The 19,328-nt window shown below is 43.6% G+C and overlaps 1 protein-coding gene across 1 annotated transcript in view; it reads left to right on the top strand.

Annotated features, from left to right (window-relative positions):
- The window catches only part of LOC311233708 (neuroligin-3-like), a gene marked incomplete at its 3' end in the record, with an annotated part of 94,049 nt that extends 75,348 nt beyond the window's left edge, over positions 1 to 18,701 (top strand). Inside the window, exon 5 of the mRNA XM_084320704.1 lies at positions 17,927 to 18,701. Within this exon, the coding sequence (XP_084176830.1) occupies positions 17,927 to 18,701 (775 nt within the window). The remainder of the gene's footprint in view (positions 1 to 17,926) is intronic.
- Between the last annotated feature and the right edge of the window lie 627 nt (positions 18,702 to 19,328).

Raw genomic sequence — 19,328 nt, 5'->3', positions numbered from 1 at the left:
TATATATATATATATTTTTTTTTTTTTTTTTTTTTAATCATCTCGCGGCCCACCCGTGGCTGCTCGCGGCCCACCTTTGGGTCGCGACCCCGACTTTGGGAACCACTGATTTAGACGATAGAAAGCAGAACAGAAAGCACTCGTGAAATTGTTGTAGTCCAGAGAAAGAGGAGACCCAGGGCTTTCGATGTACGTCTAAATTTGATAAAACTACACTACCCAGCTCACACCAGCCGACGACAAAATAATTCTTCTTACAAGCATTGACTGGAATATGTCTCAATCCGGTGATTTTTGACGCAGCTATCGCCATTATACAAAAGTAACTGTACTTACAGTAGATTTCATTCACGGTCTTTGATGCCCTCTATCCGGCTCCTGGTGGTACTAAATCCAGATTTAACTATGCCATTGGAAAGAGGGAATCTGTGCCGATCCATAGACGTATGACTTGGCCATAATAAGGTCATAGGCCTGATATTATATATATTCTATATTCCATATTTCATATTTCATGTGTCCGGATGGCAAAATGTTGTACTGTATGTTGACAGAATCCGGCTATAGGGCGACAATAATGTGGTCAAGAGGCATGGTTTCTATCTTTAGCCTTTAACTGGCGTGGTTTATTTATTCACATGGTATGAGCAGCAGTTCTAGAGTTCTCCTCTCACTGAGAGGCTGGGGGGAAAGAGGTAGAGTAGGAGGAGACATCTCTATTTATACTCGCCACCTGGTGGTGTTCTTGAGTGGCTCCGCCTAGAGCGCCCTCTTGTGGAAACAGTTATATATGCAGTTAGACAGTTACTAACAAGAACCTCTGACTTCAACACTCCCACTTAGGGTTGTATTAGCATACTGGATAACTTCTCCGAAAAACATTTTACAAAGGAAATAATATAATCCAAAACATCAACAGAGTATGGCAGTCAATATTTACACAACATGACCTTTGCAAATCCCTTCAATTTCAATTTGGAACAGGTTTCCTCATAGTGTCTGCTACCCTGTCGTCCGTTGGACAATAAACCAGTGTCATTCTTTCTTCTCTGATGACAGATCTGATGAGATGATATTTTCTATATCGACATGTTTACATCTATGTGGACACACTGGGTTCCTAGCAATCACAATGGTTCCCTGGTTGCCCTCATAAACAACAGTCTTCATATATACACAGTGTCCATCATTTTTAAATGATGTTGACAAAACGCCCCTCATCTTCAAAAACACCATATTCGGTATAGAGGATACATTCCAATTACCTACTACATATTAAGCAATATACTCATAATCTTATCTCCATCACTTCAAGCAGTTGTTCTGGATAAATATACTCCTGTATGGTCATAGCTAGAGCCATATATTCGGCTTCACAAGTTGATAGTGCTACTGTGGGCTGCTTCTTTGTTTTCCACGAAATCAGTGAGCTGACTGTGTTCAAACTCACACAATATCCGGTGGTACTCCTTCTATCTGTGGTGTCAGCTGCCCAGTCTGCATCACTGTGGGCTTTAAGTCCTAGACCCTCGCTGCTCTTTCTGAAACACAGTTGTTTATCTACTGTACCTTTAAGATAACGAAAGACATGTTTTGCTATAATCCAATGCTCCTCTGTGGGGTCAGCAAAATGCTGTGACAGTTTACTCACTACAAAACATAGGTCAGGGCAGGTACATGTTGTTAAATAAATGAGGCTACCCACAGCTTCTCTGTAAATTTTTACATCTGTCAGTTTCTGAGCATCCTCCTGATAGTCTAGTTTTTGATCACATGGTGTTTCCCTTGATCTACATTCTTGCATGTCAAAACGTTTCAGGATCTTTTCCACATAGTTAAATCATTGAGAACATGATAAGTCATCCACCTTTGTATTTAAACATGGGATGCATTTCTGTATTTAAACATGGTAAATCATCCACCTCTGTACTTAAACATGGAATTAAACATAGGATCCATTTAAACATGGTAAGTCATCCACCTCTGTACTTAAACATGGAATTAAACATAGGATCCATTTCAGTATTTAGACATGAACTCCAATCAGGTATTTAAACCTGGATTCTATTCCTCCCGTATTTAAACCTAGAGTATCATCCTCCTGCATTTAAGCAGTGTAGCCACCCTCCTTCAGTATTTAAACATGGAGTACCCTCCTTCAGCATTTAAGCAATTAGTCACCCTCCTTCAGTATTTAAACATGGAGTACCCTCCTTCAGCATTTAAGCAATTAGCTACGAACCATACTTTGTATATGTCGTGGCCTTCAATTCCTCCTCCTGCATTTAAGCAGTGTAGCCACCCTCCTTCAGTATTTAAACATGGAGTACCCTCCTTCAGCATTTAAGCAATTAGTCACCCTCCTTCAGTATTTAAACATGGAGTACCCTCCTTCAGCATTTAAGCAATTAGCTACGAACCATACATTTGTATATGTCGTGGTCTTCAATACCCTCCTGGGTTTAATACACCCATTTCCCTCCCACATGTCTGTCTGCCCTCTGGTAACTTGGTTGAATACACCCATTTCGAGAGGCAGTTAAATCATTTTGTGTCCTGTACTGTGCAGGACAGTGATGCAACAGTAGCAGGACAGTGGATCACAGTGATGTAGCAGGACAGTGATGTAGCAGGACAGTGATGTAGCATCACAGTGATGTAGCAGGACAGTGATGTAGCAGGACAGTACATCACAGTGATGTAGCAGGACAGTACATCACAGTGATGTAGCAGGACAGTGATGTAGCATCACAGTGATGTAGCAGGACAGTACATCACAGTGATGTAGCAGGACAGTGATGTAGCAGGACAGTACATCACAGTGATGTAGCAGGACAGTACATCACAGTGATGTAGCAGGACAGTACATCACAGTGATGTAGCAGGACAGTGATGTAGCAGGACAGTGATGTAGCAGGACAGTGATGTAGCAGGACAGTACATCACAGTGATGTAGCAGGACAGTGATGTAGCAGGACAGTGATGTAGCATCACAGTGATGTAGCAGGACAGTACATCACAGTGATGTAGCAGGACAGTGATGTAGCAGGACAGTGATGTAGCAGGACAGTACATCACAGTGATGTAGCAGGACAGTGATGTAGCAGGACAGTACATCACAGTGATGTAGCAGGACAGTGATGTAGCAGGACAATACATCACAGTGATGTAGCAGGACAGTGATGTAGCAGGACAGTACATCACAGTGATGTAGCAGGACAGTGATGTAGCAGGACAGTGATGTAGCAGGACAGTGATGTAGCATCACAGTGATGTAGCAGGACAGTACATCACAGTGATGTAGCAGGACAGTGATGTAGCAGGACAGTGATGTAGCAGGACAGTGATGTAGCATCACAGTGATGTAGCAGGACAGTACATCACAGTGATGTAGCAGGACAGTGATGTAGCAGGACAGTACATCACAGTGATGTAGCAGGACAGTACATCACAGTGATGTAGCAGGACAGTGATGTAGCAGGACAGTGATGTAGCATCACAGTGATGTAGCAGGACAGTGATGTAGCTGATGTAGCAGGACAGTGATGTAGCAGGACAGTGATGTAGCAGGACAGTACATCACAGTGATGTAGCAGGACAGTGATGTAGCAGGACAGTGATGTAGCAGGACAGTACATCACAGTGATGTAGCAGGACAGTGATGTAGCAGGACAGTACATCACAGTGATGTAGCAGGACAGTGATGTAGCAGGACAGTACATTACAGTGATGTAGCAGGACAGTACATCACAGTGATGTAGCAGGACAGTTAAAGGTGTATTCCACCCAAATGGTTAGCAGGACAGTGATGTAGCAGGACTGTACAGTACAGTACAGTGGACAGTGGTAAAATGGCTGCAGGACAGTTAAAGGTGTATTCCACCCAAATAGTGTTAAAGGTTATAACCCAAATCGAATGATTTAAAGGTGTATTCCACCCAAATTGTTTTAAAGGTTATAATACAGTAGCAGTACAGTGGATCACAGTGATGCAACAGTAGCAGGACAGTTAAAGGTGTATTCCACCGAAATGGTTAGCAGGACAGTGATGTAGCAGGACTGTACAGTACAGTGGACAGTGGTAAAATGGCTGCAGGACAGTTAAAGGTGTATTCCACCCAAATAGTGTTAAAGGTTATAACCCAAATCGAATGATTTAAAGGTGTATTCCACCCAAATTGTTTTAAAGGTTATAATACAATAGCAGTACAGTGGATCACAGTGATGCAACAGTAGCAGGACAGTTAAAGGTGTATTCCACCCAAATGGTTAGCAGGACAGTGATGTAGCAGGACTGTACAGTACAGTACAGTGGACAGTGGTAAAATGGCTGCAGGACAGTTAAAGGTGTATTCCACCCAAATAGTGTTAAAGGTTATAACCCAAATCGAATGATTTAAAGGTGTATTCCACCCAAATTGTTTTAAAGGTTATAATACAATAGCAGTACAGTGGATCACAGTGATGCAACAGTAGCAGGACAGTTAAAGGTGTATTCCACCCAAATGGTTAGCAGGACCGTGATGTAGCAGGACTGTACAGTACAGTGGACAGTGGTAAAATGGCTGCAGGACAGTTAAAGGTGTATTCCACCCAAATAGTGTTAAAGGTTATAACCCAAATCGAATGATTTTAAAGGTGTATTCCACCCAAATTGTTTTAAAGGTTTTAATACAGTAGCAGTACAGTGGATCAGTGATGCAACAGTAGCAGGACAGTTAAAAAGGTGTATTCCACCCAAATTCTATATGAATTGAAAATGGGGGACCCTGATGGAAACAAGACAAACGTCTTTCTCAGGTCTGCATCCCCTTAACAATTGTATGTATTGAGCCGTACTGTATTGTACCCATTCTGCAATCTGTTAAATAAAGTTTTCATTCATTCATTCATTCATGGTTAGCAGGACAGCCCCATCACAATGTGCAGGAGGTGTGTACAGTAGCAGTACAGTAGCAGTACAGTAGGTGTACAGTAGCAGTACAGTAGGTGTACAGTAGCAGTACAGTATGTGTACAGTAGCAGTACAGTAGGTGTACAGTAGCAGTACAGTATCAGTACAGTAGGTGTACAGTCGCAGGACAGTTAAAGGTGTATTCCACCCAAATGGTTAGCAGGACAGCCCCATCACAATGTGCAGGAGGTGTGTACAGTAGCAGTACAGTAGGTGTACAGTAGCAGTACAGTATGTGTACAGTATCAGTAGGTGTACAGTAGCAGTACAGTAGCAGTGCAGTAGGTGTACAGTAGCAGTACAGTAGGTGTACAGTCGCAGGACAGTTAAAGGTGTATTCCACCCAAATGGTTAGCAGGACAGCCCCATCACAATGTGCAGGAGGTGTGTACAGTAGCAGTACAGTAGGTGTACAGTAGCAGTACAGTATGTGTACAGTATCAGTAGGTGTACAGTAGCAGTACAGTAGGTGTACAGTAGCAGTACAGTAGGTGTACAGTCGCAGGACAGTTAAAGGTGTATTCCACCCAAATGGTTAGCAGGACAGCCCCATCACAATGTGCAGGTGTGTACAGTAGCAGTACAGTAGCAGTACAGTATGTGTACAGTATCAGTACAGTAGGTGTACAGTCGCAGGACAGTTAAAGGTGTATTCCACCCAAATGGTTAGCAGGACAGTACATCACAGTGATGCAACAGTAGCAGGACAGTTAAAGGTGTATTCCACCCAAATGGTTTTAAAGGTTCTAATACTTAATTGTGTTATGGTGTCTTCCCCAAATCCTTTTAAAGCTTATAACCCCAAATAGTTTGAATGAATAAATGAATGAAATGGGACTATGAAGTCTTTATTTGTAACACATGTGAGATGGGCAGCACACACGCATTCCTTTGGGGGGGTTGCCATTGAAATGTCATCTGCGCTTGACCCATCCTGTCATCCTTCATCCTGTCGTGGGTCCGCTCCAATACAATACCTTGCCAATCCAAGTGCTCCTGTTCATCTTCATCAGGGACGTGACAGCATTAGCGATCAGTTCTGCATGTTTTTCCATTCTTTCGTTTTTATTTTTGTATGTGTATTCCCACAAATAGCTTTAAAGGTGTATTCATCCCAAATGTTTCTAAAACTTTATTCCACCCAAAGTTAAAATACTACTTCATGTTCAACTCCTAAAGGTATATATGCTTGAATTACATTCAAGTAATCTCATGACTTCCAGCTGGCTATAATGGAGGCGGTGAGCCCTCTAGTGTTCAAACATAAATAAGACACTATTCTAGACAAAATGAATTCTAATATTCTACACACCGGCGCCTAATTGTGCCTTAAACTAAACACAATTACAAAATATATATATATATATCGGAGAAGCTACCGACATATAGCAGTCTAGCAGTCTCTGGAGCGTAACAGAAAGAAGCATTTTGTATAAAAGTATTCTGTACTTCTGTATGACAACTATTAAAGAAACTTGAACTTGAAACTTGATACATGACATACAGATAGACAGTACTGCTACATCTATACATTTATGACATACCAGATTTGCAAATACAGTACTGTTTGTGATACATGGCAGGCATGTTAGACATCGTTTTGCCTCCTGAGCACAGTGATGTACAGGTGCAGCTCAATAAATTAGAATATCGTGGAAAAGTATATATTTAGCTGTATTGATGCAGTAATTTGTGCAAAAGGAGCCCCAACCGCGTGAATACTTTCGGTAAGCAACAAGCCCTTCCGCGTTGCTCTGATTGGCCGAGCGTGCGCATGCACATGAGCCGCAACAAGCCCCTCAGCCAGGCAGCAATACTAAGGTCCGCTTAATGCAATTTATACAAATGGAAGTATTGATTTCGCCGTAACGAATCATTAAAAAAATATACCGTTAACTGGAATATGTTGTTTCTTTACACATATGTTGGATTATGTAATTGGTTTGTCATGACAAACCAATAAAAAAGACAAACCAATTACATAATCCAACATATGTGTAAAGAAACAACATATTCCAGTAACTTTTTCTGATCAGTTAGGAGTTGTTTAGAAACAGTGTAAATAATAACAATCAAATAGCACACAAGCTAACACTACTACTACAAGCACAACACATAAACAAGCACATCATTTGTGATCAACTGTAATCCTCATTGTGCAGGTGTTCTCAGTGAGCATGGTGAGGTTATGTGCACACATTCAGATTGTCTTGTCCTTTCATGGTGCTGGTCCTCAAAAAAATTGCAGTTACTTTGTTGGGCAAAAAGAGCAATAGACTTAAGCTAAATTCAGGCAGCCAACCACGTCCAATGGCTGCCGATATCCTCCACCCTAAAAAGGTGCAGGATCACAGAGCCTGAAGAAGAGTGGAGCAGGAGACCAAACACACCCAGGACAGGATGACCACAGTCAGCAGATGAGGGATGGAGCAGGAGAGATGAGGAATGAGATAGGACTAAACAGACCAGTAAGTAGTGATTCCGGGCCCCCTGGGAGACATGCCAAGGAAAGAGAAAAAGTAAAGCATTGTTAGTTAGTATTGTGGCTATATGATGCTAATTATGTGAGTTAGTCAACTGGCCTACTAGAAGGCCTTTTATATGAGATCAAGTCAAGTCAAGTCAAGAGTTTTATTTGTCACGGCATACGGATATACAATGAAATGCGGGTGGTCTTGCCCGCAACGATGTGCAATTGGTACAACATATAATAGAATCCAATACAAAAAAAATTGTGCAATAAAATTGTGCAATAACAGGTAGCAGGTAACAATACATTTGTGCAATAACGGGTAACAGTTAACAGTTAACAGTAGTAGTAATAGTAGTGCAATACACTGTTACTGTTGCTAATACTAATTTAAATTGGCCTTTCCTTTTGGCAATATATTTGGTATTTGGTATGGTCAAATATTCAGTATACTCAAGTCCCATTATGGAATATGGGTTTATTTCTGTGGCCACTACTGATGACCATTTTGTATAATGCGTCATTGACAGCAACATCATGTGAAAATGTGCCCCATTGCATTGGAGCCTGGTGAGAGGATACAACATAGTGCTATGTGTCTAAGTACTAAAGCGATCAGTGAAATCTTGGCCTGTACAGCAATATCAGAACCTGAACCAATCCCAGCTACTCACATAACCTAGTTTTAGGTAGAAGCATAAATGTCATAACCTGGCAGATCTCAAAACAAACTGGTCAGACTACTGCTTGACCTTACTCCTAGAACCCACCTCACCCCTGCCCACTTTGACAACCTAGGATGGCTTAGAGTAGACGACAGAGTACAGCAACTTGCAATGGGCCTGGTCAACAAGATACACTATACGACTAAGGTACCCATGTACATGTCAAAATACTTCCCAAAGGTCAGTGAATACCACGATCACAACACCAGAGGGAGCTCCACAAATCATGTTAAACCCAGATTCGGCTCAAACAAGGGACTAAACACGGTTCGCAATTATGCCACATCGATGTGGAACGCCCTACCCAAAGCTGTAAAGCAGGGGTCAGCAACCTTAGGCACGAGTGCCACCATTGGTACACATTATCTAAACCAACATGGCACACTAGCAAATGTGTAAGAGGAACCTTTTTGGAAATGTTGAGTTACCTCCCCATGCAGTTACCTCTTTCACAGCCATTGGCAGTTGCACAGCCTGTTATTTATGGTAGTGTAGGTTGACTGATATACCAGGGATATTTCATGGTCAGAGCCAATGAGAAGGGTCAGTCTGTTGTTGTTTGCCGAACATTGAGTGTTAAACGCCATTTTGAGACCAAACATGAGAACTTTAAAGGATGAGGCAGACAAGGCTGAATGTGTCCAGGTATGGCAAGCAAGCATCTCATAAAGACGGCAGCATTCTCTTATATATTTATGAGAGGAAAATGGTTATTAAAACTATTGCTATGCACGTTGCCTATATGGATGGAATAGAATTACAGATCTGTTGGAGATTTACATTGTGATGTGGTGTCATAATTAACCTTAACATTGATATGGCACACTGGTTAACAAGAACATTTTAAAATGGCACTTTGTATCAAAAAGGTTGCTGATCCCTGCTGTAAAGGAATGTGAATCACTACCCACTTTCAAAACCACTCTCAAAGAGCAACTACGGGAGACTGCAATTCGAAACTGGACCCTGTAAATGTCCTAACCCAACCCCCTCCAATGTACAGTAAATGACCAAGTATGGTTTCGTCAATATTCCAATGTACAGTTTTGCTTGTACAGTTGTACAGTGTACTTAGTATAATAGTAGTAGTAAAGTATAATTTCTGGGTACTTTTTACACCCCTGTTTATGATGAATTGAAAATGGGGGACCCTGATGTAAACAAGACAAACGTCTTTCTCTTGTATTGTATGTATTGAGCTGTTTTGATTGATTGGTTGAAAACTTTATTAACAGATTGCAGAATGGGTACAATATAGTACAGCTCAATACACACAATTGTTAATGGGATGCATCATGCAGACCAGAGAAAGACTTTCGTCTTGTTTACATCAGGGTCCCCCATTTTCAATTCATCAGGACAGACATACATGACATACAGATAGACAGTACTGCTACATCTATGTACTGTACTGTACCCATTCTGCAATCTGTTAATAAAGTTTTCAATCAATCAAACACAACTACTGTACATAACGTTAAATAGACCGTGGACGACGTACCCCCCCTCCCCCCCCCGCACACAACCTACAGCATAACTTCCCACAGTAACGTTAACCAAATACTGTGGGCGACGCAGCCCCCCGCCCCCCTCCTACATACAACCTACACTGCAGCATAACTTTTATATCAGTATAATACAACTCTCAAAGCCAACGTAGAGTTTGTGCACTACTGTACATTTTAACTAGCACTTACCAGCCTCGGGACTCGGCAGTTCTGTTGTACAATGTGGTAGAAAAGATCGCTCCTGTGTGAATTGAAAAGCAAGCCCCGCCCCCAGCCTAGTGAATGAGAAAAGCCTGCCCCTAGTGGAGCAGGACAGTCCCTACACAGTACACTACACAAAATGATCACATCACTGTGATCCAATGTCCTGACTCCTGCTACATCACTGTCCTGCTACAGTACATCACTGTGATCCAATGTCCTGACTCCTGCTACATCACTGTCCTGCTACAGTACATGACTGTGATCCAATGTCCTGACTCCTGCTACATCACTGTCCTGCTACAGTACATCACTGTGATCCACTGTCCTGCTACTGTTGCATCACTGTCCTGCACAGTATGATGAATTGAAAATGGGGGACCCTGATGTAAACAAGACAAACGTCTTTCTCTGGTCTGCATCCCCTTAACAATTGTATGTATTGAGCTGTTTTGATTGATTGATTGAAAACTTTATTAACAGATTGCAGAATGGGTACAATACAGTACAGCTCAATACACACAATTGTTAAGGGGATGCAGACCAGAGAAAGACTTTCGTCTTGTTTACATCAGGGTCCCCATACATGACATACAGATAGACAGTAGGCCTACTGCTACATCTATGTACTGTACTGTACCCATTCTGCAATCTGTTAATAAAGTTTTCAATCAATTCAATCAATCAAACATGTATATATTCCCTCCCCGCCGTATGTATATTTCTCTCCCACCCACCCACCCCCTCCTAATGTACAGTCCCATCCCCATCATATGTATATACTCTGTCAGGATCTAGGGGTAACAGTACTGTATATTTGAATACCGGTTATGTCACAATTTACAAATGTATCAGTACTAAATACCTATATGTCCCTATGCCATAAATGTCATGTATGTTGTGTATGTCATAAATGTCTATATGAATTGAAAATGGGGGACCCTGATGGAAACAAGACAAACGTCTTTCTCAGGTCTGCATCCCCTTAACAATTGTATGTATTGAGCCGTACTGTATTGTACCCATTCTGCAATCTGTTAAATAAAGTTTTCATTCATTCATTCATTCACAACTCTCAAAGCCAACGTAGAGTAGAAAAGATCGCTCCTGTGAATTAGAAAAGCCAGCCCCGCCCCCAGCCTAGTGAATGAGAAAAGCCTGCCCCTAGTGGAGCAGGACAGTCCCTACACAGTACAGTACACAAAATGATCTAACTCCTACTGCCCATTTCCCTCCCACTGTCTGTCTGCCCTCTGGTAACTTGGCTGGAGCAAAGGTGTGGTTGTCCTCTAGGGACCTCATCTCCTCATCCCTTACTCTCTCCCATTTACTTGATTCGGGGGACAATGTGACCTCTTTAAAGGTCGGGGGTACCCCACTGACTACCCTGTAGCAGTAATCAACGGTGGTAAGTGTACTGTCATCCTCGTCACTCCCTCTCCGGGCATAGTCTGTCAGATACTTTGGGGGTTTGTGTTCCCTTGAGGGATACCTCCCACTGCTTGGGGCACTTGACGTCACCCTCGGGTGCTCCTCGTCATCGCCCTCTGGGGGTAGCTGACTGTCTGCCTGCACGGCCGTACTAAGTACACTGGGCTGATGTGTCTCTGTTTCTACACACCTTACTCTGGAGTCCAGCTCTGGCTCCTCTGTCTGTGTCTCGCTCTCACATGTTGTCTTTGTTTCTACACACCTTACTCTGGAGTCCAGCTCTGGCTCCTCTGTCTGTGTCTCGCTCTCACATGTTGTCTTTGTGACAAACTTGACTAGCATGTGTTTCTGCACTCTCCTTTTACCGGGATGATAAACTAGGAAAGCGGGGCATTCCCTTGTCGTGCCCTACAAAAAGTCCTTTTACACATCTGGACTCTGGCTTTCCCCTGTCTTGCAGGTACGCATAGCACACTGATCCAAATCGGTGCATTCTGGCTAGATTACACTTCTTTCCTGTCAGTGCTGTATACGGGGTGGTGCCCGAGTGCTTATTAAAGCACCTGTTTCTGGTGTAAGCGGTTTCTTGCACCGAATGATGCCATAGGCTCTTAGGTAAGTTACTATCTACTAGCTTACACCTAGCCATTTCGAAAAGGGTGCGCCATTCCCTCTCTGCCACTCCGTTCTGGTGTGGGGGATATGGCCGTGATGTCTCGTGTCTTATCTTGTACCTTCTCAACAGTGATTGGAACTCTCTGTTTGTGAACTCGGTTTTGTTGTCGGACTTCAAGCATCCTACGTTACCATAAGGGGCTATGTCTGCCAGGAATTTCTCCGTGGCCTGGAGTGTGTCACTCTTTGCTTTGAGAAAGTAAACAAACACTGCCCCTGTGCACACATCTGTAAAAGACTGTAGATATCTAAAGCCTCCTATGGACTCGTTGCTTACTGGGCCGGCTAGGTCCGTGTCAACTAATGCAAGTGGTACCCTTACTTTTTCTGTGGGATTTCTGTTTCTCGGTTGCGTAAACTTCCCCGTTTTGCACACTGCACAATTTTTGTCAGGTCTACGCTTTTCACCTTCAATGTGCATGCCTTCTGTCACTGCTTGCAGTTTCAGTAAATCCTCGTAATTACAATGACCCATAATCTCATCCCATGTCTGAATATCATGACTGGCCGTCACGCTACACATATCATTATTATCATTACACTTGTCGTTGTCATTACACTCTGTTTGCAGATAATACATTATCTGGTAAATTTTTATGTCAAACGGTGTACCGTCAGGCTCTACAAGAACATTTTTACCTTTATCGAAGAATACCTTGGCACCGCTTGCAGTAGCAGCTATTACAGAGAATAGTCCTTGTGGGAACAATGGTACATAGAGAGCGTTCTTTAACGTTACTGTACGCCGGCGCCCCCCACTGTCCGTGAGGCATACCTGTGCCTCTCCTCTCTTTTGCGCCAACCCGTAGATGCGCTTCCCGTCTGCCCGCTTCATGCTGTGCCTCTCCGGGTGGAAAGTGTTTTCAAAGTTCTTGAACCGACTCCTGTCGTTGATGACATGGGACGACGCACCTGTGTCCACGATCAGTCCCTTCCTCTGGGCCTGCTGCAGCTGTGCCGGCCTGGCGATGCACGCTGTCCGCGCCCCGAAAGCAAAGTCTTCTTGTCCCGTTATTCTCCGGGCGTCGTCTCGATCCGTCTCACGTCAACCGTCGCTGCCATCGTGTCCGCTGTCATCATCTTGTCCACAGCAGTCATCTTGTCCGTAGCCGCCATCTTGTCCACAGCCACCATCTTGTCCGTAGCCGCCATTTTGTCCATGGCCGCCGTCTCGTCCATGGCCGCCGTCTCGTCCATGGCCGCCATCTTGTCCATGCGCGTATCGTGCGCTCTGGTCGTGTTTCTTCATGCACGCTCTGTCTGTGTGCCCCGTGGATTTGCAGAAGCTACACCAGACAGTCTTTGTGCAGTCGCCTCTCCGTTGGCCTTTCTCTCCGCATTGCCAACACGCCAGTTCCGCCGTGGTCCTGGTCCTCTCCCTTGGCGTCTCCCTTTAGCACCCTCTCTCCCGCCTCCGCGGCGGCTGGGTGGGTATCTTCTGAGGCCTCAAAGTTTCTTAACTTGGCCTTGAACTGTCCCAGCGTCATGTCCGTTGAACCGTGTGTTACCAGGAGTGTGAACGGTTTGTACAGCTCCGGTAGTCCTCATCATCATCGCCATCATTAGCCCATCGCTTGGTGCTTCTCCTGCACTCCTCAATGGCGTTGTGATCTGCTCCGCTCTGTTGACGTATTTGGTTGACAGTCTCGGTGTGCCCCTTCCTCAGGGCCGTTAGTGCTATGTAGAGGGCCACGACTCGGGGTCTTCCTCGCCCGATGTAATGCTCTCTCAACACCTCCAGGCTTTGTCTGCCTTTGTCTTTAGTGTCGCGGAATATCAGCCCCAAGCTGGTGTCGTCGAGCAGTGGCGCTGCGTTACGCTGGTCGTCCAGGGCTTGCTCTTCCGCCGTCAGGTCTCCCGTGGGGGCTGCCAGGATCGTCTCCTTCAGTCCTGCACCGTGCATGCAGCATAGCATGCGCTCTTCCCAGAGCTCGTAGTCCTCTGCTTTTCCATTGAATGAGGGCCATTTGCTCCTTCCCTTGGTTTCCATCCTCTTCGTTGATGGTAGGCGTAACTTTAGCTCTTGTTGGCCTAGCGTCTAGCCACGCGGTGCTCCCGGCGCTAACCTAGCCTATACTTTAGCTAAGCTTGCTACCCTTATTATTTCGCCCCGGCGTTATCTGGGCCCATAACCTGTTGACAGAATCCGGCTATAGGGCGACAATAATGTGGTCAAGAGGCATGGTTTCTATCTTTAGTCTTTAACTGGTGTGGTTTATTCATTCACATGGTATGAGCAGCAGTTCTAGAGTTCTCCTCTCACTGAGAGGCTGGGGGGAAAGAGGTAGAGTAGGAGGAGACATCTCTATTTATACTCGCCACCTGGTGGTGTTCTTGAGTGGCTAGAGCGCCCTCTAGTGGAAACAGTTATATATGCAGTTAGACAGTTACTAACAATCCTACATAGAACCTCTGACTTCAACACTGTATCTACAAAAAACCCTGTAAATGATCTGCCCTTTGTTACAGTTTTTCTCAATTGCTTTGGTGCATTTCTTTGATCAGAATTACAGTTCTCATAACTGTTAGTTCAACCTCCACAACATTTTGTCATTTGTCATCATAGTAGCAGTTTCTCATTCCTCCGAACAAATTGCAAATGCTTTTGGACATGCATCAATTGCTTTCATACAATTATCTGCTGTTTTATAACATTATCATTTGCTTATGTCATGCCAGTCAAAATTAACTATACTTATGACTGCTGAATAGTCATTCCCTATAAAACTAATAGTCCTCATTTCATTGATTGAGTCATTACATACAAAAATGTTGAACTAGTTGTCAAAATCTATCAATCACGGCCTCACAATGGCTGAGGCTGGTCAAAGGGTGCAGCCAAATGTTGAGAGAACCACTGTAAATTAAATTACTGTATTCAAACATTTCGTCGGGAGAGCAGGTGTATACTGGACAGTAATTCAGCACTAAACAATCTGCACTGCACTACTGCCATTGAGTCATACATGAAGCTTGCAGTGGGACAAGAACTTGTCACTTTTTACATTTTACATTTAGACAGCTTTACTGCAGCACGGATTTACTGTATTGTAGTGTACAGTAGTGTTACAGTAAATATTTGCCATATTTACAGTATGGTACTGTACTGCATTATTTTACAAGTGGGAAGCACTGTTATTGTACACTACAGTAATATGGGTTACTGTAAAGCAGTATATCTCATGTTTGCTGTACATTACTGTAATTTTACTCTGCACCACATAGGATCGCAAGACAACCTTGCAGAGGTGGAAGAGGGCCCCTTTTTACTCCGCAACAAGAGGAAGCCATTTGTGCAATGGTGATTGCAAATAATGCCATAAGGTTGACAGAGATACAAAGCGCTGTTATAGAGGATGACAATATCTTTGGGAATATTGAATCCGTTTCAATCGCTACAATTGACAGAGTGCTCAGTGGAAATTAAATGTGCATGAAACAATTGTAGTACAATTGACAAATGAGTAGCCATTTGACTGGAACAGAGTGAAGGAGATCCGCCACCAGTATGCACAAGTAAAACATTTATGTGTTCTATGCATACTCTAATGTTCAGTGCTGTAAACTGGTTACTTTGTGTAGTGCCATGCAGTACACTTACATGACAGTTCATACTGTAGAATATGTTGTCCAAAATGCATTATGTTACACAGGAAAAGTTTATAGTTTTTATCTCTCTCTCTCTTCTGGGATAAAGCGTGTACCAGGGAACCACTGCACACATTATACGTTGATGAGGCGGGTTTCAATCTGGCAAAAGGTAGACCGTGTGGAAGAAATCCCATTGGACAGAGAGCAACCATTGATGTCCCAGACCAACAAGGAGGGAATATTACAATGTGTACAGTGTGTACAGTAATGTGTAACTGTAGATTTCAAATGGCTGTGCAAATAGTGTATAGTGCTGTCTTGAGCATTTTCAGGTAGTGTCACCAATATCTGACTTTTTTGCATTGGAAAACACTTATAGAGTGATCTGTCATAATGAAAACATGACAAAGCCATTTGACTATCTTGTTCATAAACAATGGTGTCAGGACTTTTCATTTTGATGACAGTGACACTTTCATTGACATGGATACTTGCTTTTGAGGAATGAACTATCCATTTTGAGCAAGTGACACGCTTCTGCAGGTTATCAACTAGGTTTTGCAGTTTGTACTAATTGTTTTGAGAAATGCACTAACAGTTATGAGAACTTTAATTCTGATCAGAGAAATGCACCAAAGCAATTGAGAAAAACTGTAATTTGCTTAGATTTTTAGTACAATTGATCTCAAGAAGGTGCTGGATGAGTTCAATATCATCTTTTTGCTTTTGGTCAATGTTAGCATGGTGTTATTCACTGTCAAAGATGGGGTAAGAAATGTATATTATTTTGCCCTCCGTACAATTAGTTTTACCCTCTGAACCGTTTGTTTTGCCCTCTGTACAATTAGTTTTGCCCTCTGTACAATTCGTTTTGCCCTCTGAACAGTTTGTTTCGCCTCATGTACAATTAGTTTTGCCCTCTGTACAGTCATTGTGTTCTTGCCCCAGCCCACCACGCGTGGACTAGCAGCGAGAGGCATTTACTGTACTTCTGCACCTGCTCTGCTTCACAGTCTTCTAAAAATAGTCCCGGTAGATACAAGTAACTTCACATGACAGGGAGTGTGTCATACTTTCTATCAGTGCAGCCAGAGGCCTTGTGCTTGTGACCGTATCACCGCTGTGCTGCTGCCGTATGAACAACACGCTGGAGCGTGATGCTGCTTTAATAGCGCAGTTCAACCTCATCGCTTTCATCAAATTACATTAAACGATGATATCATTCAATTATCAATTGAGCTCTGTCAGAAGTTATAGAGATAGGAATATAGATACAGATATAGATGAAGACAGAAAGAGTAATAATAATAATACTTTTTTTATTTAACTTTATTTTTATAGCACCTTTCATACATAGAATGCAGCTCAAAGTGCTTAACAGAGCAAAAAAATTAAAACACAACATTTTACAATAAAGCAAAAAAAAGTTAAGAAAAGCAGTGGTATGGTATAGAGATAACCATCCTCTAGAACCAAATGTAACGCTGCTATGGTTTAAATCTGTATTTCCTGCCGTCCCCTCTCTCAACCTTCCTACTCCCTTTTAAAAAGAAGACCATTGAAAGAGTTTTTGGCATATTCATGCACACCATGATCTGATGCAGAACTGATCAGTAGTACTGATGCTGCGACATTGTAATTGAATGTAGAGACTGTCCACCAATAACAGCTCGGTTGCACTACAGCCTTGTTAAAGTCACCTAGAACACTGATATGATGACCTCACACAATTACTCTACGTGATTACCTCACACAATGACCTCATGTGAATACCTCACGTGATGACCTCACACGATACCTCACATAATGACCTCACACGATGACCTCACACAATTACTCCACATGATTACCTCACGCGATGACCTCATGTGAATACCTCACACGATGACCTCACACAATTACTCCACGTGATTACCTCACGCGATGACCTCATGTGAATACCTCACGTGATACCTCACACGATGACCACACACAATTACCTGGCATGATGACCTCACACGATGACCTCACATGATTACCTCACATGATGACCTCACACGATGACCTCACACGATGACCACACACGATGACCACCTATGATGACCTCACATGATAACCACACACGATGACATCACACGATGACCACCGACGATGACCTCACATGAGTCCTTTGTGAAAGGTGACTCTAGCAGTAGGGGAAAACACAGAGTGGGTTGTGGGTTGCTGAGTAGCTTGTATGAATAAGAAAATGCTGAGGTCTTGAGGAGATATGGTGCCATTACATGCCAATCAGCAGGCAACTGACACTGTTTAGCACAGCAGTTAGCAGGCCATCCATTTCTATTTAGAATGCTAAAATTGCATCTAATATAATTATGTATTATGTCTTTAGGGACCCCAACAAGCCAGTGCCCCAGGACACCAAGTTCATCCACACCAAGGCCAACCGTTTTGAGGAGGTGGCCTGGTCCAAGTACAACCCCTACGATCAGCTGTACCTGCACATTGGCCTGAAGCCTCGTATCCGGGACCACTACCGCGCCACCAAGGTGGCCTTCTGGAAGCACCTGGTGCCCCATATCTACAGCATGCACGACGTGTGCCACTTCACCCTCACCACCACCAAGGTCACGCCCCTGGACAGCACCCAGTCCAACGGCAAGACTTCCGGCGCCAAGCGAACCCCCATATCCACCGCCCACAGCAGCAACGGGAAGGAGATGGGTCCTCTAATAATGGCCAACCCGAGGGATTACTCCACCGAGCTGAGCGTCACCATTGCCGTGGGCGCGTCCCTGCTCTTCCTCAACGTGCTGGCCTTCACCGCCCTCTACTACCGCAAGGGCAAACGCAGCCGGCAGGATGCGCCCCGGCGCTCCAGTCCCCAGTGCGAGGCTAAAGGCAACAACGTCGGCCACGCCACCATTGACCAGAGTCTGTCTCAGTGCGATGTCCTCCACGACCCCCTGCACCTGTCCCCCGGCCTGGACTACACAATCTCTGTGCGCCGCACACCCGAGGACATCCCTCTGATGACCCCCAACAACATCACCATGATCCCCAACTCCCTTTTGGACCTTCCCAGCATGCACCCCTACAGCACCCTGCCCGCTAGCTACAGCTCCACAGGCCTGTTACCCAACTCCCACTCCACCACACGCGTATAGCCTGTCCTGGGACGGGGGGGGGGGGGGGGGGGACTGTGTGAGACTGGATACACCGAAATGTAAAGCTTGTATTTAGGATATGTGGGTCGAATAAGGGTGGAACATGGAATGTTGAATCTGTCTTTTGAGAGGGGGTTTAGAGCCGCAAGTATTCTGCCTTTGCTTTCTCAAAACAGGAAGTCTCGCACGGAGCCATTTTATAGCAATCATTTTCAAAAAAAGCAGCAAGCAAAAAGAAAAGATTTCATTTCATTTTCCCTCTTTTCTCTTCTACAGTAGGAAGAGCTTAATATAATGTTTATACAGTTGGATTTCTATAAGAAAATGTATGGTTTTTCTTACACTATATATTTTGATTCCCTGCATGAAGGAAAGACAAGTGACATTAGAACTTACAGCTGGAAAGCTATCTGGGTAAAACTTAAAAAGCAGTATTATTAAACAATTTTATACATATTTCTCATGGTACATTACTTGTTGAAAGGGTATTTTTTACTGTACTTACTGACTTAAGAATGGCTTGTTACTGTAACATACTTGCAAAAGGAACTACCATATTACTGTGCCTGGGATGGATTGAGCTTTTACAGGAATAAAATGATCTGGTAAAATGAAGAATTTATCCAA

Source organism: Notolepis coatsorum, assembly GCF_963971535.1.
Source record: "Notolepis coatsorum genome assembly, chromosome: 8".
Taxonomy (NCBI): Eukaryota; Metazoa; Chordata; class Actinopteri; order Aulopiformes; family Paralepididae; genus Notolepis; species Notolepis coatsorum.
Note: the sequence above shows the minus strand (reverse complement) of the source record. Positions and strands in the feature narration are given on the sequence as shown.